This window comes from Archocentrus centrarchus, chromosome 24 (genome assembly GCF_007364275.1).
Source record: "Archocentrus centrarchus isolate MPI-CPG fArcCen1 chromosome 24, fArcCen1, whole genome shotgun sequence".
In the NCBI taxonomy this organism is placed as follows: Eukaryota; Metazoa; Chordata; class Actinopteri; order Cichliformes; family Cichlidae; genus Archocentrus; species Archocentrus centrarchus.
Window position 1 is genome coordinate 10,353,218 of NC_044369.1, and position 25,007 is coordinate 10,378,224.

At 37.2% G+C, this 25,007-nt stretch overlaps 1 protein-coding gene across 1 annotated transcript in view; it reads right to left on the reverse strand.

Annotated features, from left to right (window-relative positions):
• LOC115774233 (disks large-associated protein 2-like) overlaps positions 1-25,007 on the reverse strand; it is a 127,829-nt gene that overhangs the window by 12,293 nt on the left and 90,529 nt on the right. The window contains exons 3-7 of the mRNA XM_030721399.1: positions 21,425-21,642; positions 19,228-19,381; positions 17,490-17,709; positions 8,994-9,029; positions 4,355-4,411 (exon numbers count right to left, since the gene is read on the reverse strand). Coding sequence (XP_030577259.1) covers positions 4,355-4,411; positions 8,994-9,029; positions 17,490-17,709; positions 19,228-19,381; positions 21,425-21,642 — 685 coding nt within the window. The remainder of the gene's footprint in view (positions 1-4,354; positions 4,412-8,993; positions 9,030-17,489; positions 17,710-19,227; positions 19,382-21,424; positions 21,643-25,007) is intronic.

Here is a 25,007-nt window from a genome sequence, read left to right on the forward strand (position 1 = left end):
ATGTAAAGAAAGAAAAAAAGGGGAAATCAGTTGATTCTGAAGAGGTCAGGTGGGAAGTTTTTTTAGAGTTGGTTAATTTTATATGCTCTAAATTTGAAAGAACAGGGACTATCCCTGTGCAGAAACTGCCACAAGGAAAGGCATTTATAACAGTGGTGTGATTTGACAAGTTAGGTAGCTGCAGTCGAGTTACTGGATCTAATCTCTGGCTCAAGTGGCAAGTCATTGTGTACTGTGACAAAATGTGACTGTGCTGAATATAAAACACCTCTGCAGAAGTCTTATCTTTTCTTACACAAGCATTCTCTCTAACAGAGTGAGAAGAATCTCGGCTCCTTCAGTAACATATACCAAAGTTCTTTTTAGACTCACTTGTTTACTGTTAACACAGTAATATGGGCTTGAGCCATAGAGGAAACTGTAAATTTATGCTGTGACTTTTCCAGAACAGTTTTGAATTTGTGTGTGACTCATCAACAGTCTGGAAGGAACGACCTAAAGCTCTAAGGAGGAGGGGAAAAATCTGATGCTGGCACTGACAGAAAAGCTTCAATAATCAATGTTGCTGTGCATTCACAAGTCTTGTCACATTTTTTTGTACTACAGGAAGTCAGAATCTTACTTTTTCTCAACTTGAGCAGCACCGTCTCTCCCTGTAATAAATCCCTTACCTAGAGGCAGCGACAGCAGGTTTGTCTTTTAAATACTCAGCTTTTGTTGAAATTTCAGCTAATATAATCCAGGGAAGTATCATGTCCTTTGTTTAGTCAGTTGTGCCTGGCTGTGTTTGAATTTGATTGTTTGGCTTAGCACTGCTACACTGGGCACTTCAGCAAATAAACCCACACACTGTAGATGCAGCCAAGACTAAATGGACCTGAATGTCATGCCATAAAATTGTGTTGCTCCTCTGCTTAAATGTACAACATTTGTAGTATTACAAATAAACACTAAGGACCCTCGTAGCGTTTCCATTCAAAACGGACATTTTGACATATCAACAGCAGAGGTTTGTTTTTTGCATCTAAACACAAATTAACTATCTCAGCCTACTCATCATCATTACAATCTTCTCCCATCTACACTTGTGGAGAATAAACAGAGTGCATGACGCAGCTCCTCAGAATGTTTGAGGTGCAGTACTACAGAAACTGTTTCCCTAATTAATTGATTGGTCAGTTGGGAAATTAATTTACAACAGCTTTGACAAGCAATTAATTAAATAAGTTGCAAATGAAGCAGAACGACTGACATATCAGAATTCTAGATTAAAAGTTTTGATCTTATGCACATCTTATGCAATACCACACCTGATTATTGATAATTAAAATAATATTAAGTCAAAGGAAAGTGTTATTTGGGTATACTACAAAAAAAAATAAAAAATCTAAAAAGGAGAATGCATCCGTCAGGCAGTGACGTGCACTCAGGGGAGGCAGGTGAGGCAGTGCCTCCCCTGTCTTCATGACAAGTAAAATACTACAATGATAAGAGAAAATACATTTGACTACTTGACTGTTCTATAAAACTGTTTTCTGAATTATTTCAACACTTTAATGGTCAAAATCGCAGAATTTACGCATCGCATGTTCAAACACATGGAAGAAATACGGGGTGAGGCAGTGCAGTGCTGTGTCTCACCTCTGGTGGCGCTGTGTCACATACAATAAATTAAGTAGGCGGTTGACGCATGTCCATTGTTGTCTCTCTTTATATCGCCAATATACATGTTTGATTACACATGTGCTACACATGCTGATATTACACAGTCTGTCTAATATGTTGAATGAATGTGTGTGACATGTTTATTCTTTGTGATCGGTCATAAATGCACGGTGAAAATACACAGGGTGAGGCAGAACGTACCGTGCCGCACCGATAGGGGGCAGTGCTGCCCCATCTTCAAATAAAGGTAAGATAATACATTTTTTTAAATTTATTTAAAAAGGGAGACCCCCCCCCCAAAAAAAACAAAAAACAAAAAACAAAAAACAATTGTTTGACCTTACATTAAATATTTGTTTTTTCTTGCCATCATCGCTGAACAGTATGGAGTTGATTAAAGCATAATTAATCATTATTATAATTAAAATTGAAATCTAAGCTTCTATTTTGGGTTCATATATGTGAACCGACTCCAGACGAGTCAGATGCCTCACCCATCACAATCCTCAACGCACGTCACTGCTGTCAGGTTATTGAATACAAAAATATATGCTTTTGTTATAGATGATGGGCCATGCCAACAGTTATTTGAATGTGCATAATGTTGAAAATAATGGATGGGGCTGATTATTTATTCATTTACTTCAAGGCTGACTTGGGTTATTTTTCATGGTTAGCACTCATCAAATGTAGGTCTGAAAAGTCAATCAATCCAAAAACAAAAAACAATAACAACAACAAAACATTTACAGGGTAGCTGATCAGAGGGGTGTATTACAAACGAGATTAATGAGTCCGAGTTAATCGGAGTTTTCTATATCATAAAAGTAACTTATGTAACACATAATCAGGTCTGGGGAAGGTTATGCTAAGAGGCTTGTTTTAAAATCGCCTGGAAGTGCCACGTTTTCACTGATTATTTTATTCGTAGAATTTTAAGTGCAATATAGATTCTCTGCTGGGGAAATATGTTTCATACATATATGAACTGTACGGTTTATTTATATATGTGTGTGTGTGTGTGTGTATATATATATATATATATATATATATATATATATATATATATATATATATATATATATATATATATATATACCGTACAGTTACTAACATCACAAATGGAGCCTAACCAGTCTAAAGTTTCATTGCTCTAATGTGCGAATGCCCCGTCAGCGCTAAAATAATAAACACGAATTAAACTGTTTTACTGTTGCGTGCGCTAAACCTCAAGATTTCTGCAGCATTAATCTCGTCTTGTTTGCAACAATGTTGCATTTTACTTTTATACTTTTTTATGCTCTTTATAGATGTATATCACCATTTTAGATTAGATTAAACTAGATTAGATTAAACGTTATTAATCCCTTTAGGAAGATTCCGTCAGGGAAATTAATATCATCTGATACGATGATGATTTGAGTAGGCGGCTCTCTCCCAGGGACCATTTTGATCATATGACGCATGAAACGCCCCTTTTTATCAGTGCGCCTGTAGCAGAAACCCTAAATTAATATAGAAAGTTGAGCGTTGAAAATGTTCACGTATGCATCGTAATATACCCCTAAGCTATGAAGCTGGCTTGACAAAACCTAAAATCCCAGTAAGAGGCAACAAGTATCACAAAGGTGGTTATCAACTTTCTTCGTTCTGCTTCAGGGTCTGTGCGCAGCCATATTGAAAGTTTCTTCTTCTGTACAAAATGATGAGTGAGTACCGCCTACTGCAATTAAATTAATTATCTGATGGTGATAATTTATAAAGAAAACACATTTCCCCAGAAGAATCTATATAGCACTTGAAAACATGCTAAAAATAAAATAATCTGTGAAAAGTTTAAAATTGCGATTTTAAACTCTGAAAATTGCCTGTTTCCAGTCCCGACCAGGATATGTGCTCAGCACAGGCTACCACGGTAATTAGGCAAGTAACTAGCTACATTTGTGACAGAAAACTGAGATTGAGCACGACATAGCTGGCTAGTACCCCCCTAAACCCTAGTTATTTACCTTTGGAGCCTGACACTGTTACACTATGATGTCGTTACGTCAAGCCAGTTGCAACAAACAACTAAATGAGTCAAACAGGTACGCATGTGAGCCTGGCAGCGCTTACCACACACACACACACACACACACACACACACACACACACACACACACATATACACATATACACACACACTGAAGAAACTGACAACTTAATACACAGGGGTTATAAAAGAACAAAAGAGTACTGCTGGAGTAGTTTTACACGTTTTTAGTGCATAATGTAGAATCCAGAATGACGCTAATTTAAAGTTAGCCACCAACATGATATTTAGCTCTATTCTAATAGGAAAATAATGTTTATGGGAATGGTGAAATTGTTTGAAACGTGTTTTTGAAAGTCACCAGTAATATTTGAAAGCTCTATGAATTTCCAAAAATACTGAGAAATACAAACCATTGAGCAACAGAATTTTCAGGTAGAGCTACTTACTATTGCTTGGGCTAGAAACTATTACATTTTCCTGCTATGCTCATCTACTTAGACTTTTGTTGACTTTTTTTCTGTTTTTCTGTTGTTAGCAAAAATGACATGACCCCTTTACTTTGCCCATGGATTTATGGCTGCGACTGAAATGTATGTCTGCAAAAATAAGTGCTAGTATGGAGGAAAGAAGAAGAGAATGAAGATGGACTGGTACCTGGAGGTGGCTGAGCACGATCCACACTGCAGGAAGTAGGGAGACGAAACTGAATCCCTGTAAGGAACAAGCAACTGCGGTTAGGCAGAACAGATGCTGGTAGGAAACACAGTAACGCTCAGCAGTAAATCATTTTGCCATACATATCTACTATAAGCACACTAAAGCTTATTAAAATATTTACAGGATGTCTTGATTTATGCAGTCATTTACAGGCAAGAAGAAAGAGAAACACAGGTATGCTCAGTGCTTTAGTTTTTCTCAATAGAGCTAAATGCATTTGGTCTACAATCATTTCATATGAGTAAATTACATTGATAGTCCTATTGTGATGAACTTAATGCATCACATTATAAAGAAAACAATTTGAAATGTTAATTTCTGCTGAATTATCAGGCACTGGCTGTGTTTCTGTCTCAAAATACCTACATTCACAATTTAATGGGCAATGCTCATAGGCAGCAATCCTTTGAGGTAGCTCAACCTTGTTTCTGATAGCAAGGTTTTTATTGTCACAGAGGAGTCAGAGTGAATATGCATTAGTATAGACTTTGTGCTTACTCCCTTTGTTCTGCTGCAGCCACCAATATCGTACAAAAATGTTTTAGTACACTTTAAACCAACAGCATAATCAATAAAAAAAAAAAGAATGGCAATAGATGATCCAACTAGGACTGAACAAAATGCCAGTAAGCTATATTAATATAGTGAAATTAGACTGAAATCCTTCAAAGAGTCAATAAATGTCAAGGCTGTTGGAAATTTTGCCCATTAGGATTGCCCCAGTATATTAACCACATCTCAAGTTCTGTCTGTACTTATCAGGCTTTGAGTTAACTGGTAAGTCAGTTGGCAAGTCACTAACATTCACCATAAGATAACATGCATCACCCGAATCTGGAAACAGACTTTTCATATTATACATATTACACATACAGATAGCATAAAACATTACCATAAATATGAAAAGCAAGCCATATTCAGTAATCTAGGATTTAATCAAACTTGAGCCGAAGGACTTCAATTACTGAATTAGCCACTCCAGAACATTGACTTAAAGTGGGAAATTTACATTTCTCAGTGGCATTTTTGCAAATGTAATAAAATGAGGTTTAGACAGTAAGGAAATAAGACAAGATGTGCTGATATAGCCAGACAAAGAACATGTTTAGACTAAAAAGTAAGACAGTCTTTTATTCTCTTTTGCAATATCAAGACTGCCTTAGACTGACTATTGGTGATGCAGCAATGTAGTAAAAAGCATTGAATCTTGAATTTCAGCATATGGAGCTTTTTGAAGTTTCACTTTTGGCATTATTATTTTTCAAATCTTATACAAAATGGGTGTGACCCCCCTAGGACCAAATGTTTCACTTTGTATTTTATCTCATGAGCTTTAGTCATACTTTACATGAAGTACATGGCCAAACATACAAACACTTATCACCTCTTGAAAATTTAAATACATTAAAACTTATGATATTAACATATTTTGCAGTTGAGATTCCCAATTGATTATATAAGTACAATTAGGGAAATAAAAAAAAAAACTTTAGTACTTACATGCACTTTATGTAAAGTGTAACCCAATACCATTCCATAACAGTTTTGGTGCGGAAAATATAACAGACCTCCACTCGTACTTTTTTCAGCCAGACCTCTCAAGCCTTTTGCTTCTTTTTGTTCAACACTTAAATTTCAGAAAAACCGGAAAAGTTCTGATAGTGTCTCCTCTCCATCCGACTTCCGCCATTTGTGCCAGAGGTTGTTCTTGCCATAGTTGTGGACTCAGACTGGCAAAGAGGCTGGTAAGACGCTGTTCTTACTCAGATCAGGGTTGTGGGTTAATGATGTGCAATGACTGACGAGCTGTGTACATGAGCATGGGGGCTGAAGATGTAACAAAATGAAGGTGAAATCTTTCAGGTCACTGTGATTTAACTCCAGCTATAGATAAAGATATGTCTAGTTTCACTCAATTTTGACAATGATAATGATAAAATAGAACTTAGGTGTTTCGTTTATCTGAGTAACTGTGTTGCAAAAAGAAAAATATCCTTAAGAAATTAGCCATAAGTGCATATATGTAAAACTAATTAAAAAGAATTTTCTGCATTACACAACAGCATACATATAGTATGTAGCCTACACCTTTTTTCCTAAAGTGTAGCTTGTTCATTAGTTGGAAACATTGCATTATTATTAATGTGTAAAATGTCTGAGAAAAAAAATCTGTGTTCTCATAAATAAATTGCATGCCATTTCTTTTGTGCATTTGACACAGCCAAAAATCACTGTGTTTGGCAAAAACAACTACTTTACATCTACTTTGGAAAAAAGAAAAAAAAAGGGCAATGACTAAAAACAAGTTTCTGTTCCTTTTTCCTGTCAGTGGTACTATTCAGACCCTATCCTCTGGCCTAGGTTTAAACTTGAGTGCAGCACTGGTGGTTTGAAAAGATGGCGTGGATGGATTGATAAATGGATGAATGAATGAATGATTTGACGTAGGACAACTGGTAATACTTTGTGTGTATAGGTCAATTGTAGATGATTCTATTGGGTTCACAAATTTTGAAAAACTAAGTTTGTGTAGACCTCTCTTTTACAATAAAACAAACATGTTGTTCATAGCCACATACATATATACATACAGTGGTGATGCCCCCATGGATGCAAGGTGGATTAACCTTTTATGTATGGATATTTCACAACAAACCAATACAAATCAATGGCCTAAACTATCATTTAAGCACTCTTTTCAGTGCATTTCACTCGTCATGGAGTAGTAGTTTAAGTCCCAAATAAAGTCACACACACAAAAAAATAACAAATGTTAATGAGTCTTAACAGATTAAAGAAGCTGTGAGTAACTTAATGCCCCCCCGGTGCTGTACTACAAAGCAAGTTCGACATTCCCAGGATATCTTTATGTTAGCTAGCTTCACTTACCCTAACATCAGTAATCAGGCTACATGGTCACACAAAGGTGCACTCAGTAAAGGTTTATCAATCTGGCTACGAGTGCGGTCACGTAAAAGTATACGATTAATCACAAGTATGGACATGTCTGCTGGCAGCAGAGCAACAGATTTTTCAAACACTATAATATTAGAAAAATATGAAAAGGTTAAACACACAATACAGACTGAAAGCAACACAACTGCTGCAGACAAATGAGCAGTATGAGTGTCTGTAACCAGAAAAGCACTGCACAGTATTAAAAACACTGCACGGTAGGAATGTGTGTGTGCTTTAAGCCTTTTGGTCAGTAAGACAGGAAAAGACCTAATAGGCTATATTAAGCTTAGATCCAAAAGATAAAGTCTGCAAATATACTGGCTGTGTAAGTTATTGCATTAAATTAATATTTAGATGGGTGTATGACAGTTTTAGTTTCCATTCTGTCAGCTTCAGCCCTGATGGTGTTTAATGGTCTGAGAGTAAAGATTAGATATAAAAACAGAATTCAAACTTAGACTACGTGCAAATTTGTTTGCAAAGAAATGAACTGCCTTTGTGATACTGAAAACCCAGGGTTAACCTTGAAACTATCTGGATAAGCCCAAATCCTGCTTTGTAGTACAGGCTTCTGGTGGTGGCTATGATCATCAAAATATTTAGGATTCACTAATTAGGAATATTTTTGATATGTTGCCTTGAACTAAAGTTTGGTAAGACAAAGCAACTGACAACTGACTACTGGATATGACCATTAATGGGCTAACATGCTCTAGGTTTGCTACAGTGTGGCTACTACTCATAGACTACTCATAAACTAAAGTATATACTAGGAATCCCTGATTGCAGGTTTACTACTGTTTGCAAGCTGCATAAAAATCTCCACTTTTCAGTATATTTAAACTTAAAGATATCGCTGTCCAAAATGCCCAAATCTCCAACTATGTGATAATGTAGAATAATGTGAAATACTATACTCCGCCCACCAACTTTAAAATGAAGATAATGTCTAGTGTCAATCTTTCCCTTAAAACTAATCCTAAAGCAAGTGACTTTAATATATAAACAACTTACGAGCAGCATTGATTTGTGGTGGTTTGTATAACAAAGCTGTTATGCTGGTCATAATCTGCCTCATTGCATGCCAGGTTGTTTAAAACAACAACATATTTGTGTGTGCTGATTTTATTCCCCTCGGTTTTCTTAAAGAAAATTTATAAAATGGTTAAAGCAAGAGGGTGAATTACTACTAATACTAATGAATTCAAACAGAACTGTAATATTAAAAGAAATGAAAAATAATATTATGGCCTTTGTAAAAAGGTTTCATGCACATCTCAGTTAGCTTATGTTGCATTTGTGCATAAGAGATTTTATAAGGGTGATATTATCCAAAAATGCCAGTGTGCTAACACCAGGCCAACATTTGGGTATGTTCTGCTACTTCTGTTCTTCTTTTTTTTTAAATCCAGGATTACTATAATATCTTACTATAAAAATTAACTGGATTCCATTTGGAAACAGATGAAAACATTGAAATGTATTATACATACTTATACATGATGGCATCTTTAACTTATGATATCTTATTTTTATCAAGTGAAAATGTTAATGAAAGACAAAATGTATGAAAAACATACAAAAAAGGTATAATAAAGCGGTTCCCTACCAGACCTACCGTACTCTCTACGCCCCCCAGCTAAGCTACGGAGGCCTAAAATGGGGGAAACAACAAAAAGGAAAACAAACAAACAAACAAACAAACAAACAAAAAGGTGATAGCTTAGTTGAAAAGCAAGACATATCGAGAGGGTCAAAGTAAAAGACACTGTGCCAGGCCCGTGTTGTGTATTTTCAGTGTGTTGAAGAATATAGACTTTGGACACCAAAAATGCTATCAGTGCTGTAGGTCAGTCGCACCTTTGAACGCCACTGTAAAGCTATGACCCCTATTTTGCCATTTTGAATTACCATAAACATCATAAACATTTCAATCCATTGTTTTATATCAATTTATGAAAAATACATAAGGCCAATAAAAGTTTGAAATAGATATTCACAAGAAACACCACAATAAGCAAAAATAAAAAGAGGAAAAACATATCACACAGTTTTCATTCATTTAACAAAATAAGCATAAGCTAACAAGTGCAGGCTAAACTATCATTTTAAAAAGTATGCTTTTTTTTTTTAAATTAACAAAATCTGATTCACTTAACAATGCAGTCTGAGATCCCTGAAAATTGCAACATGAACAGAGTAGCATGTTTTCTCCAAGACACCATAAATAAATGCAGGAAGAGAACACAGGGGTAGAAAAAGATTTATATTGAAGCAGTATTACAGGTTCAGGTGAGCTCAGATTCCATCCAAAAACCCCTGTCCCAATAATTAGACTTCACAGAGTTGGCACAGTTGTTGCATCATATCTCTGGATGATAAAAAAAAAAAGAAAAAAAATGTAAACAAAAACTAATGGCGTCATTGACTACATACTGAAACATATTAGATACTGCAGACAGAATTTCTTACAAATAGTTATATATTTCATTACAGAAAATATGGTTGCATGGTAAAAAATAATTGTAGATACCCTTTATCTATTTCTTCCTCAGTCTTTTTTAAATGTATCTTTCACATATATAATTTTAAAATAATATTTAGACCTGTATAGATTTGTATTGTTGCTACATTTCAACTTGCTTCAAAGGAAGGGTAATGTCTTTAAGCAAAATAATAAAATGGTAACGAATGATTGGATTAAACATATACATAAAATTGGTGAGTTCCCAGGCATCGATCGGTCATCACTTTGCAGTTTAGATGTATATAGATTGAGAAGAATGTTAAGCATTTGTACAGCATTTCCAAATATATTATTGGAGGGCTATTTTCTAATTTGGCTCTAGTCAGTAAAAATTGTCAGTGATACATATGATTATTACATTTTTTTGTATGCAGTGTCACAAAACGTGTAGCTGCTTCTACATAGCAGGAATCTCACCAAAAAAAAAAAAAAAAAGTCTTAGATTCTTAGGTACATACAGGTTAAATTGGTAGAAATGTAGATGAAACAACTGTTTTGCAGGAAACACTAAAGCAAAGTTTAGCGTTACCCATGGCTCATGCAAAAACTTTTTTTTTTTTAACTTTTTCAAAGAGTCACCAATATTTTCTGAAAATGTAATTCCATTTCCGACATTGATGACTGGCATGAAGGCTTAACATAAACACTCATATCTAAAACTGCTAAATGTAGCTACATACAACAGGAAACAAAAGACTTGCATAGAATGAATGAATGCAGATTGGAGACGTCACGATTGGCCAGTCTTCAGCACCTTTAAATTAGTTTACATTCCCCAAACAATGGGAAACAATGTAAGAGAATGCCACTGCAGTCCCCACTTAAGCATTCAAAAAGCAAAATTATGACTACAAGCCTTTCCAATTTTTTATACATACTGTGTGTGTGTGTGTGTGTATATATGTATATATGTGTGTATATATATATATATATATATATATATATATATATATATATATATATATATATATATATATATATACTAAAATTGTTATAGGCTAAATGTTTTCACAGTCATATGCCTTTCTTTTATGATTTATCTATGCTAATCCAGCCTTTGGCTGGTCTGTAATGGAAAACTCAAAAGTATTATGTTTGGGTTTTAAAACAAAATTAAATAGGTTAAAATGATTTAAAACGTTATAATCAGTATTGCAAATAGTAGACAATCACAGCAGTACACTTGAGCTTATCCTTTGTACCAAAACTTTACGACATCATAAAACCACAAGTTTGGAGTTAAGAAATTGCTGCGAAAAAGCCCCATCACAAATGTCTTAATGTAGTGTTCCTCTACATTTAAGCCCAGGTTTAACAACTTGCTGAAACAGGTGTGTTATGGAGCTACTGCAACAACTCAAATGTCTGTCTTTTTTCTTTTGTGGCTTCAACTTTAATTTTTAACCTCTTGTACAACCTTTGTACAATTGTCAGGTTATCAAAATGCCACTTTTCTGTGAATGTTATTTTTTTGGTCGTGCAAACAAGGAAGAAGAACCACTCTCTTTATAAAAAGAGAGATGATGCTTCTCCTTTATTTAAAGTCTTTATGGAAGGTTCACATTTCAGTCGGGGTCTGATACATACAGGCTTCTCATGGTCCTGTGCTGCAGTCCAAAAATAAATGATGTCAAACTTGTGATGTTTGTTGTTGGCCTCAGTTCCATACCTCTCCGTATTTTGGTAACTTTGGTACACCTTGCAGGTATAATGTGACAATGGAGTGGATGAAGGGAATATCAGTGGCTAATGAGCAACTATTATTCTATAAGTAAGATGCGAAATGAGCAGTTAGCCAAATAGAGCAGATGATTGAGGGCTCCCACCCATTAGGGTTTGATAGGAGCCCAGCTAAGCCATCACTAGTGAGGCGGTGTTAGTACATTCAGTGGCACTATACTGCACCTCTGGGGACGTGTCGAGGTAGAGGCCCTCAGTGGCTCTGATTGTCTACTTATAGGGACCAGTATTTCTCTGTTATTTTTCAGAGGTGATGAACTGCCCCAGCATGAAAATTTCCATTACTGGAGAAATGTGACATTATGTGATAGAATTTAGTTCAAATAACCAAATATAATTAAATTAATTTGTAAAACAGTACATTGAATTAATTGGTTTTTAGAGCTAAAATAAAATAAATGTGACAAGTTAAGATACTTTGCAAAACAACTGAAGAACCTTAATTTAAAAAGGACCGGTGAAACACTGGTGTGAGCTACTAACTTCATCATGAGGTGCAAAGACAGCAGGGTGACAGGATGAAATAAATGAAGATGGATTTTGAAGACTGGAAAACGTGCTGTGTTTGGTTTAGAAACCCAGTTACTACTTTAACCTCTCTCAGCGCTTTCAGAACACAGTATGTTTGTAACTGCAAACAGTACAAGTATTGAATATAAGTTTCTCTATTTACAAAATGATACATTTATATACATATACAGGGTTTGAACATAAATGCAGTTTGTGCAGGAATGAATTGAAGCCAGTACATTCATACTTGATAATTACTGTGAATTCCCCGTACTGTTTTACGCTCTGCGTGCTGTTTGACTTTGTTGTCAGTCAAAATAATTCATCGTAAACAATTCTGGTCAGGGACTATGTCCTCAGAGCCTTGTGACAGTGCAATCCATACAATGTTCCAGAGGATAGGACTTTTAAAAATTGTATATGGGTTATAATAAATCACTTTCTGCACTAAACTACTGTTTCATCTTTATGCTATGTGGTTCATCACTTCACCACTGAAAATAAGTTATGTCGGAAATTTAAAAAAATGCCCATTTCAACTGGAACTGGCTACAAAACGGAAGAAGGCCATGGCAAAGGAATGCTTTGATTACGATAACTTAAAAGTAAATTATATATCAATATATTCTTAAATAATGTATTTATTTTTAATGCATTCATTAAAAAACTAGGGTTTATAAAGTTATTCACAGTATTTTTTCAGGTGCTTAAGAGAATGTTTCTACATGAAGAGAAACTGGAATGAACATGAGCTATTTAAATTCATGTGCAGAAACAGACTGACATATGCCTCACCTTACAATGGCTGATAATTGAGTTTTATCTTTAAATCTCCCTCAAATTTCCAATCATGATTACTTGAATTGGCTTTTTCTTTGAAGGTTGGGTATTTAAGACAGTGGAGGGAAGATGATGCTGCACTCATTGGCACTTGAGGATCTGAATCTGAATATCAGTCACATTCTCCCTCAAATTATGCCACCTCATTCTGGTGTAAAACAAATTAATTATTTTATTCGATGGCTAAGCAAGACACTTGTTAAACGATTGCTTGAACAATAGTGTAACCTGTTCAAGAGATGACAGACTCTGTGTCTGCATAGAGTAAAGGGACATCTAACGACAGCATGGTTTTGCTCTTGATCATTTTCAGGTTTTCACCCCGGTTTCCTCATCTCATTTTCCGGTATGCGTATGTATGACTAAAATGACATAGACAGGTATGACATGGGCCCACTGGTGTACTTCCTGCTCCACAGTTCTAGACTGGCGCTCCTGTGACCACCTGTGTGGCCAGTTGTGTCTGGCTGCTTATGAGCCTTTTGCTTTTTGTTGATCTCCCATGGGAAATCCTCTATTGGAAGTGGGCTGGCAGGGCTGCCTGACCCCTCTGGCGTGCTTTCAGGAGTTCCCTCTATAATCTCAATTCTAGGTGGGTCCATCAAATCCATGATGCTGAAGGGTGCTGGCTCTGGTTGGCACATCACCGACTTGTCCTCTGTGTTTTGTCGTACAGACCAACTTGATCCTGCTTGAATTCCTATGGAAACTCTGTCATCTGTTTGTGTGGTGCTGTCGCTGCAGGGCTCCCGGCACAAAGTCCACATATTGTAGCACTGAGTAAAGTTGAAGAAGTTGCTGTTGAAAGTTTTTAATTCCCCACAGACATCTCTACGCAGCTCTGCTAGTTCATAGCGCATTGCAGAGATTTCATCCTTCCACTGCATGTTGAAGGCAGCGACCATGTTAGCAGACTCCTTAAAGGCCTGAATGGCCTGAGGGACAGGTTGCTCAGAAGTGGCTATTGGTGAAGCAGTAGGGACCCTGTATGAAGGTGGAGGCGCCGGTGGAATAGAGATGGCTGTTACGGTGGAGCTAGTACTGTGCTGGCTGCGTGCAGCAGCAGTCTCTCTCTCTAGCCTCTCGAGCTCCGCATAGGCAGAGGAGCTAGCACCATCATCATCCTCGATCATGTCATCATTTAGTAAAGATGTTCCATCCAATACATCATATCCCTCTGGAAGAAAAATGTGAATATGCAAACAGAAGGACATTCAGGGTGAAAAGAACAGCTGGAGTGGGATTTGACTCGGATTCTGAACTACAGTATAACACATATCTATGGAAAACATACAGTATGTGAGTGGAAAGTTCTAAAGATGTTTAAAACCTGATCTACTGATGTCCCATTTGGTTCTATAGATTTAATGTTAATTAACGTAAGTTCACCCACCATATCTGTTGAAATGCAAGCAATACACACTATATTTGTACAAAACTAAGCAGTGGGTGAATATTGGTGTAATAGTACAGTTTTCAAAAAATCCAGTTGAGCCAACACCTGCATACACTACACAACTTTTCTGAAATATGCTTTTCAGTTCCTTTACTCCACAAAGGCAATGATTATGGTCAAACTCACATACTGTAGGCTTTTCACAATGTTTTTACACTGCCTTCTCAGTCATCTCAAGGCTTCTTTCCATCTTTTCACTGCACAGCACAACAAACAGTGGAATTAAACATGAAATACATCAATAATGATCAAATCATAGATCCACTTTTCTGAGAACCCTTTCTCAAAACATATCAAATATTTCTCACTGACTTAAATTTTGTGCAATTTTGTGCAAAAGAAAAGATGCAAAGGGAGCAGAAGATTCACAAGAAGCAGATATGAACCCTATTGAACATAACAGGTCCAAGGTGGCTGATTTAGACCATGTGAAATATTAAAACCCGGTGAGGGCTGCACCAGGGAGAGGCTGCAATCCCACAGTCCAAGACAGCTGACAAAATCACTGCCAGGGGTTAGACTTTACCACAGGTGGCCTTTTTAAAAGAAGCCAGATTTTCATGAAAGAAAAAAAAAAAAGTTCACACATGTACAACAGGCAGATGCTGCGCTCACAAATGATTGGAGACAGTGGCAATGCGATAACATTCACTGCTATTTTATGTTGCGACATGAAAACATTCTGAAAAGTCTGGGAAGAACATCTCTCATACATTTACATTTACAATGTGGTCTAAGAACACTTAAAATAGAGACATGGTAAACAACTCACAAAAGCCAGCATCACATTCATCACTGTAATCAATATTCAGCAGTATCAGTGTTGTATAAATAAATCAACATGTCTGAGGTTTTATGAGTTGTTTGACACCATGTTTGCTACTTGGGATAACATAAGGCGATATTTCTACCAACTACATATAAACTTTATCTACTATTTTTACTGAGAAGGCAGTGCAAAAACACACATATACATAGATATATGTATGCGTGTCAACATTAAAATACCTGCAACAATCATCACTGATGCCTCCAGTTGTTCTTTCCCCCTGGTTATCCTTCAAGAGATGGATGGTCAAATGGAGAGGGGTTTGCTGTTCGTCTGCCCTACGGAGCATCACGGGGTCCCTTCCCCACTCAAGGGCCCACTAGCCTCAGGGTTTGGGTCATAAGCTGCTTACAGTTTAATAATAATCTAGCACTGAACACTAACATAAAAACAGGATTCCATGAATAAGTGATTCTCTCTTTTAGTCTGATTATTTTGTTTGTATTTTAAGGCCACTATTCACGTAGAATAATAGTGCATCCCAAAAACAAATAATATTTACAGTATGGGTTGAATGGGAGGTGACAGTACTGTATATTTTATCACCATCCAATGAGCCCTTTCTCTAAGTTGCTACAGTTTTATTTTGCATATTGTAATAGACGCACTATGCTAATCTCGAAAGTAGAAAATTTCACAACATAATGTATAATCAACTACTTGTTTTAGCCCATATTGAGCTGACAGATTCGGAGCAGAGGTAAATGAATAGCATTCAGCAAATAAGACGGTGGGATTGGAGAACACTCCTTTATCCTCAGTACTTCTGTCACATCGTAGAAATCGTAGATGGAAGCCCAATTGAAGATGAAAGGATTCCAAAAACAAAAGTCCAGATTGAACGAGAAAACAAAGCCAACAGAATGAGTAAAAGTGCAAATGTCTCCAATATTAAATTGACAGAAAAGTGTACAAAAACAGTTAAAAAAAAAAAAAAAAAAAATTCCAGGTCATATTATTAAAAATGCACGTAATTTGAGGAAAAAAAATGTTTCAATAGGGTTCATAGCTTTACTCTTGCAGGCAAACACCAAATACACTCAGTGAGGGAATTACTGCAAAGACTGTGCTTGCACAAAGAACCTGAAATGCTAAATAAAGGGACATATTGTTTGCACTGTGTCGCACAAAATCTTGAAATTATTGCATTTTGTAATTAAAAAAAACAGCATGTAGTGAAATATCAATATGCAAGAGTTGCTAAATAAAGCACATTGATTTCAAAAAGTCTGCTTCAGAACATGTTGAGTTTAGGTCTACTGTCACACAGTTATTGTAGCTAGCAATGGAATATAACCAGTAACTCTAACTCAACTGGAAAAGTCCAGATGAAGATGACAGCTGTTAAGAAGCTTAGTCCTACAGTAACATTCACAAATCATTCATTAGCACATTCATTAGCATTAACTTGAGCTTCATGCAACACAATACAACAATGTTATTGAGGTTTTTTTCCTCTCAAACTCTAGTGTATATAGTGCAGTTTCTTTGTGCAACCAGCGTGTAGGTGTGCATATGTACTAGTCTCTAGAGCTTGGTGACTTACCTTAAATTGGTTACTAATTGTTATTGTTTTTTCTTTACTTTATCAGGCCAATTGCAAGGTCAGTTAGAAAATTTGTGCTAATGGGGGAGCACAAGTGGATGGTTTGTCCAGTGTGTCCTCTCAAAACAAATGTGTCAGTGACCTGCTGCTCCCCTACCCTTGGCCCAGTTTGGTTTTCACTCCTCCCTAAGTAACTCACACGCTTTTCACAACACATAAATAACACCACACTTTAACATGCTTTGGGTCGGGCCTGTTCCTTTTCGGCATGCCATGTAATGTGGCTGTGCTGTGTTATGATACTGTGTACTATGGCCATGTGTTGCCATCTTAATGTTTAAAATGTAGTCCCCCCACCCTTATCCTTATTTAGAGCTTGGCAACACCAAAGGTGACCAATCAGAAGCTTGGCTAACAATGCATGAGTCGTGCAACGTAACACACAAGCAGGTCCATCTAAACAACTGGGAGTATGCAATGGCAAAAACAAACACACATACACCATAACTTTCAAAGAAAGTAACTGGAATCATTCAGCCCAGCATCTCTGAAGCTCAAGGGTTCCCCACTGTACATATTTAGGTATGTCAAGTTTGTGCGCATGTATAGGATGTATGAGGATATGCACTCTAAGCCCTCTCTTATTTGGGGGGGGGATTGTTTTACCTGTTGTGGATCTGAGAGTTGAAGTGACAGTGGAGGATGTCATTGAAGGCAAGCAGTCGTCATCTTGGGAATAACCAGCCTGAATTGCACGGAGGTAACTGTGGCTTCGAGTTCGGAACGAACCAGGCAGGTCCAAGGCCTCCATGGCCTGGGATTCTACTTCACTAAAAACGGACTCGCAAACTGACTCAAACTGGCCATTGATCTCAGTCTCACTCACCTGAGAGACAAAAACAGGAATAGCAGTCCTTAATTTTTCCTCTTCCTTTCTCTTTCTCACTTTGATTCTTCCCCTTTGCACAGCAAATATGAAGGAGTGTTAGCATAAGGAAACGCCGCTGTCAGTTTCGACCTTAAACTGAATAAATGTCAGATCAAATGGGAAAAAAAAAAAATTCAGATGACAACAAAAAAACAATAAGAAAAATAGCCAGTTTGAGTTATAAAGCATTAAATTGATCACAACACCCAAAACAAAGATGTACTATACAATATTCTGAATGCTAACAGATGGAAAATTGTAACTCTACCAAGTGTCTTAGAAATACATGAAACTGCTGTGTGTAACAATATTAATTTGTTAATGTCAAAATCATATCCTCATAAAAGCGGGCTATCTAACCACTTCTGTTCTATCATATATCTTGTTTTGTTTTTTGTGTAATGACAGATCTCAGCGATTATAGTGCCTCTATAGTGAAGGTTTACATATTCGCTCAATAAGCAAAAGCTCCCTGGTCTGATCTCGGGAGGAGACACAAATCCCTTCTTTGGAGTTGGGTTAGGAAGGGCATTTGGTATAAACATCTGCCAAATCAAATATGCCTGCTTTGGTGACTCCTTGTGGATAAGGGAGCAGCAGAAAATAGCTTTTTAAAAAATCCAAACAAAACAGATTACTGATTATGTAGGTTGTATATTTTTGTTTATATTTGAATTTTGTAGCAGTTTCTATAAACAGTTAATATACATAAGATAATATTACCCTTGGGTTGACTATTATTAAGACCTTTTCCAGTAATGGAAAACTGGGTGTTTGCACCTAAAGGAGTAAGCTCAGGTCTTCTTACTACATCCACATCTTATGCCACAATGAAGGTCTAAAACAGACTTGATTAATTAATCCAACTGTATCGAGTCATAGGATGTTTTTAAAGAGGAAGGTATCTGAATCTGGTAATGTCAGGTAAAACAAAAAATTAAGTTATTTTGTCTCTAGGCCTACAATGAACTCTGGTACATTGCTCGGGGGGAGAAAAAAGCCCTGTCAACCAAAACAAACTGCTTCTCTTGGCATTACCTAGATAATGAGTTGGCATGCTAAAACATCGCTAAGCTGATGAATTGTTTATCAGTAGTCTGTTCCAGATATCCAGATGCAAACGCGCTGTGAAACAGATATCTTAATTTATTAATTATGTGTAATTTCATATGTTTTTATAAGCACATAACACTTCAAAAACAAACTGTAAACAATGTTAGAAGCTGTCTGGAATTGATTCAGGCATAAGCTTTCAGTTAAAGCATCTGCACCTAGACCATAATATTAAGTTATTCCTATTTCCTTTGACTGAGGCAGCCATGGCTTTGTCTATAAGCTGACAATCAGAGGACCTCCTTTAGCTGCTTAATGTTTCTATGATGTCCTCAACATAACTGTGCTGCATACAAACTGATATAAGCTCTCAATGATGTGTCCAGGTGTTGCCTCTGTGTGATGCATGTGCTTGAGACTCACCTGGCTGACGCAGCTAGCCTGACTGAGGGTGCTGACGGCGCGCATGTAGCTCTGGTTGCGAGAACGGAAGGGCGGGGGATGAAAGGTGGCAGGGTCCAGCGTGACACTAGGGTGGGGCTGTATATCTCTTGTTGTTTGCAAGTGGTAGCCCTGGCTGAACAAGGACAGGGGGTAGGGACAGACACGATTTCACAGTTCAACAGCCACAAAGGTAACATCTGTAACACACTGTAGTTAATAAATCCGCTGGTTAGCATCTGTTGGTATGGCCTTATTTATGATTAAATGAAAATGTACCTCTTCATGACACCCTTTGAAGAGCGAACTATTTTTAACAGGCACTATCTTCGAGTCCTGTGATAAAACGGTAACTCATCCAGCCCAAAATTGTAGAGAGCATGTATAGCTTAGCTACACTTATTAGGAAAACAGTGACAGTATGGAGTTACAATAAGAGATTGGTACACTCTCCACCAGAGGATAAACAAAACAAAGGAGCTGTTTTGTTTGTGGACAAAAGCAAAAGTAATCAGGTCCCCACTGAGATGATGGTAACAAAATTAGCACGGAGTGGCAGTAGGGATGACGGATGCACATCTCCGACACCTCCCTATGTTCAAGAATTTGGCTGTGTTTGAAAGCCACAATGCCTGAAAACAGTCACAGAGAAAAATACATTGAAAAAGCTGTGTTTGAGGCAATAGCATCACAAATACACTCATTAAAACACACTGGTATAACATGAAATAGATGCACATGATCAGTCACCATTTACTAGTGAGAGATGATTAGGAAATGATTAAACACAGTTGGTAGATCCTGAGACGTTAAATGTATTTTCTAAAACTGATCTACACTTGGTATTAAGACTGTAACACCACCCAAATCTTCTGGATAATTAATCTTTATTTATCTAGTGCAGAACCTTTCGCAGCATGTTATTTGCATGTTAACCATGATTGGCATTATTATCAATAAATACTATCTGTCACATTTATATTAACAAACATTACAATCTTATTGTTACGCCAGCACAATGGTGCAGTGGCTAGCTCTGTCATCTCACAGCAAGAACATCCCAGGTTTGACTCCCCTGGTTGGCTGGGGCCTTTCTGTGTGGAGTTTGCATATTATTCCTGTGTCAAAATCTTTCTAGGATTAAAGTATAGAAATATATACTTCACACTTGGCTGGGTTACACATCAAACACATCACATCCCCTAGGCTTCTCATCATGCAGTGGTAACTTTAACGTATGCCCTTCCATGTGTCAGCTTTCCAGCATTTGAGCCTGCTCACTTTCTTTCTTCTTTTGACAGAATTGTCAACAAAAGCGTGATGAGATGACACACAGTGTCTGAGTATGGTACATTGAAAATATTGAACTAGCACATCAAAATGTATCACAAGCTCAAAATCAGTTGTTGCCACAGCAGTCACCAGAGAACTGCTATAGCTGACCCCATAAAGCAGTTGTAGAAATACTTAGCCAGCAATGCCTAAGACCAAAAAAAAAAGAAAAGAGCAAACCAGTAAATACCAGAACAGCTTAATTCAGCTATACAGGCAACCATACAAACCAACAAAGGTGCTATTGTTTTCCAGAGTAACTTTACTTGAAATCACCAAACTGTTCAATTTTGTCATATCTCTCAGGGACAGCCGAACAAAAAGCAGCATTAGCAAACAGCAATTTTACTTTGACAGCATGTAGGCAGAGCAGTGAGACTATTAATTTGTACAGATCAATCTGAATGTTCTTCCTTGGAGCACCAACTAAACACAGCATGCAGCAGCATTCTGTTAGCAGTAAACTTTGCATGAAAATCACTCCCAACTTTCCAGCTGTTATTGAAGCTTGAAAAAGCCAACTCGCGTCCTCAGTGTTGATACAGACTGCAATCAAATCAATAAAATCAAGTACCAATTGCTGTTGAAATCCCGGTTGACCCAGGCTCACCTGGTTGACCCTGAAGCAACACCAGGGCCCCTACTATTGATGATAGCATATTTTACAGTGTTGGTTTTGTGATGTAAATATTTGGAACCTGTGAAATAAAAGGGACATGCACTACAGTGTTTTGTATCATCTTACCTTATTTTGAGCAAGACCTCTGAATACCAATGTAAAGTGAGCCTGTGATAAAAGCTGGAAAATACTTAAGTTGGACAAATTAAGTTAGGCAACCAGGCCTACCTGTGGGAGTCTATATGGGGTCTCTGCATGGCTGATTTGAGGACAAGAGCATCGGAACGAATGGTCTTTTGTGGAGAGGTCTTAGGGCTGGTGTCAGAGTCCCCACTTTCATCATCCACCTCTCCCATTGCTTTAACATAGCTACTGCTTCGCATCCGTCGACATGGGATTTCGTCATCTTTCTCACCTGGGTATCCACTCCACTCATCTTGGGGCACCTACGGAAGATGGTATACCTACATTTAATACAGCATACACATTCATAACCATAAGGTTGTAGTAGTATAGCTATTACTTGTTTACTTGTGCAAATCAGTGATAAAATGATGATGAGTACAGCTACAGCAGTATTTAGTCACACACAAAATATATGGCTTTCACAGGGTTGTGTAAATGAGATATTTGCAATTACGGCTCCACAATTAGCCAAATGAGTGTGATAAGTGTATCAGACAAACAGTCTGGCTATGTTTTTTTAACTTAAGCAGAAAGAGTGCAGGAATTGTGCATCAGAATGATCCCGTTACATTTGCCAAAGAAGTTCACAAAATATTGATTAAGCCTATCAGCAGATGGTAAGTCTCGCTGTATTTTGCAGTACACCAAAGTTTCACAGTTCGCATTTTCCTTGGGGAAAAATTTCCCCCGCTGGCCCACCTGTAGCCAATTCCAACCAGTTCTGAGCAAGTGAGATGGAGTGGTTACATGTCTGGTAGTGACAACAGCGGCTATGAGCATGGCAAATCCTATTTTAGAAAAACCTTATTTATTTCCTTCTTTGAGCCTGTGCTATCAAGCTAGACAAGATCAGTGATTAACTTTACCAACTTACCCACATAATTTTCAGTAATTACACAAAGCTCTATGAAAACTGGAGATCAAGTGATGTACTGGAATAATCAGAGCAAGTGGGACACACAAAGTAACTTGAGGGATTGTGAATGCATGACTGTGGAGACTGGGATTGGGCTGATGGGCTTCAGTCAACACACAATGGGAAATTGTTGCCCATCTACCTTCAAGCACCTTGAGGCAACTGTTTTTTGTGATTTGGCGCCATTTAAATAAAATTGAATTGAAATTGAATTCAACGGTAAAGACTCGCCAAGAACGTTATTAATGAAAATATATTGCTGTGAATGCGTAACATAAAGTAGAGTTTATTCAAAGTATGAAGACGACTCATCCAAGTGACACACATACCTTTGGTCTCCAGAGTTTTGGGATGATTAAGCCTTAATGACATTCAGAGATGAAATATACTCACTGGCTACTTTGTTAGGTACACTTTTTCAACTGCTTGCAAATATATAATCAACCAACTCAGTGCAGTTCAATGCATTTAGACATCTAGGCATGTCTAAATGCATTGAGCTGCCATGGTCTACCAGACCAGCTGAAGTTCAAACTGCCCATCAGAATGGGGAAGAAAGGTTATTTAAGTGACTTTGAACATGGCATGGTTGTTGGTGCCAGACGGGCTGATCTGAGTATTTCAGAAACTGCTGATCTACTGGGATTTTCCCACACAATAATCTCTAGGGTTTACAGAGATGGTCCAAAAAAGAGAAAATATCCAGTGAGCAGCAGTTCTCTGGATGAAAATACCTTGTTGATGCTAGAAGTCAGAAGAGAATGGCCAGACTGCTTTGATGGATCATGGATCTGCAGCTGACAAATCTGCAGCAACTGTGTGATGCTATCATGTCAATATGAACCAAACTCTGAGGAATATTTCCAGCACCTTGTTGAATCTGTGACATGAAGAATTAAGGCAGTTCTGAAGGAAAAAGGGGGTCCAAGCCAGTACTAGGAAGGTGTACCTAATAATGTGGCTGGTGAGTGTGTAATTCAGAATCCATGTCAATACTGATGTTTGGTCCAGATTTTATAGGACCACTCTTAAACCAACCAAATTGCTCTCAGACTCTTCAGGGCCATCACAATCATATCAAACGTGTAATATTTAGGGGTTAGAAACTGAATGATTGCAGTTGTGGTTATATCAGCCTCTTCACAACAGCCAATTAGAGAGTTTACAGAGAGAAGTGAAGAAGTGGATGTAAAGGTTTTAAGGATGTAAGCTGCACTGTGCAATCTTTTCATGTGGCAGTGATTCAGTAATGTCAGTTACATCTATCTCTAAGAGCTTTTGCTGGACTTTATACTTCCAAACTCAGTTTTTATAGAATAAAAAAGAATTGGGTAACCATTATTCACCTGTTATCCTGACACTAGATAAAGGTGTAAGTGAAGGCCCTTTACATATTGTATTCATTTGACTAGTTTATGGTAATAAACAAGGAGCAGTGATTTGGCATGCATACAGAGATAGTGCCTGTAAGCATCCATCAAGTATTTCGTAGTTTATGTGTTTTTGTTTGCATGTGCTCTTCCAAACATTTAGTTTTCTTCACATTGCTTTCCCAGAAGAGAAATGTCAGCAGTATGATAACAAAACAATCTAACTTCAGAAATATCCTGTCTCTTTTTCATTCATAAATGTTTAGGTAGCCTAAAACTAATCTAAACTGTGTGATGTTCATCATCACATTTCTTAAAAGAAGTAAAATGCTACTTTACATCTGCAGGGTCATCATTCAGCTGAATGGGCAGAGTGCAGCATCCTTTTTAGCATAGCACTCATAATGCAGATCGAAACGTGGCCATACTTAAAGGAGTTTTGGGAAACAAATTAATAGAATTTCTCTCACACACTTGGTGAGGAAGCAGTATGTATTTATGTGTGCACAGTAAAGGTTGCCAATCATACCCCTGAGGCTCAGGCTGTAACTTTTAAATCACCATACTGTCATCATTGGCACTGTAGTATTACTAATACAAAAACATACAGACTCTTAAATTAGCTTTGACTGCCAGCCAAATAAGCATAGAATATGTTTTTGACATACTGTACCCCAGAATTTTTTCTAAGGCAAATGTGATAAACTGTAGAAATAGTGAACTTTCATATACACTTGTGAAAAAGAAAGGTTCACAGGACTTTAACACAGCAGCATGAATATTAACAGTTACTGTGAAAAACTAAGTACACCCATGAAGCAGTAGCTTGTAGAAGCCCCTTTAGCAGGAGTAGTTGTTGAAGTAATTGCTTTCTATCTGTCACAACATTGTAGAGGAATTTTGGCGCTTTACGGTGTTGCTTCAGTTCAGGCATTTGTTAATGCACAGCTCTCTTAAGGTGCTACCAGAGCATTTCAATCAGGTTGAGGCCTGGACTTTGACTAGGCCACTGCAAACCTACATTCTTTTCTTTTTCAGCCATTTTGTTGTAGATTTACTGCTGTTCTTGGGATCATTGGGATGTTCACTCCTGGGAAGATTGTGGCACATGAATGCTTCTGACCAGACCACTGAATTAGAAACACCTGGCTGGTATTTACCCTCCTAATTCCTATGGAAGCAGTAAGAGTGAACTTAGTGTAAAACTGCCTTTTTTTTTTTTTTTTATAAACATGACTGTATGTACTATATGCTCACAGCCATGACATTATGTATTGTAAATTGGTTTTAGTGTTTCAATTATAAGTACAATAAACAGGGTCTTTATTTAACACAGCAG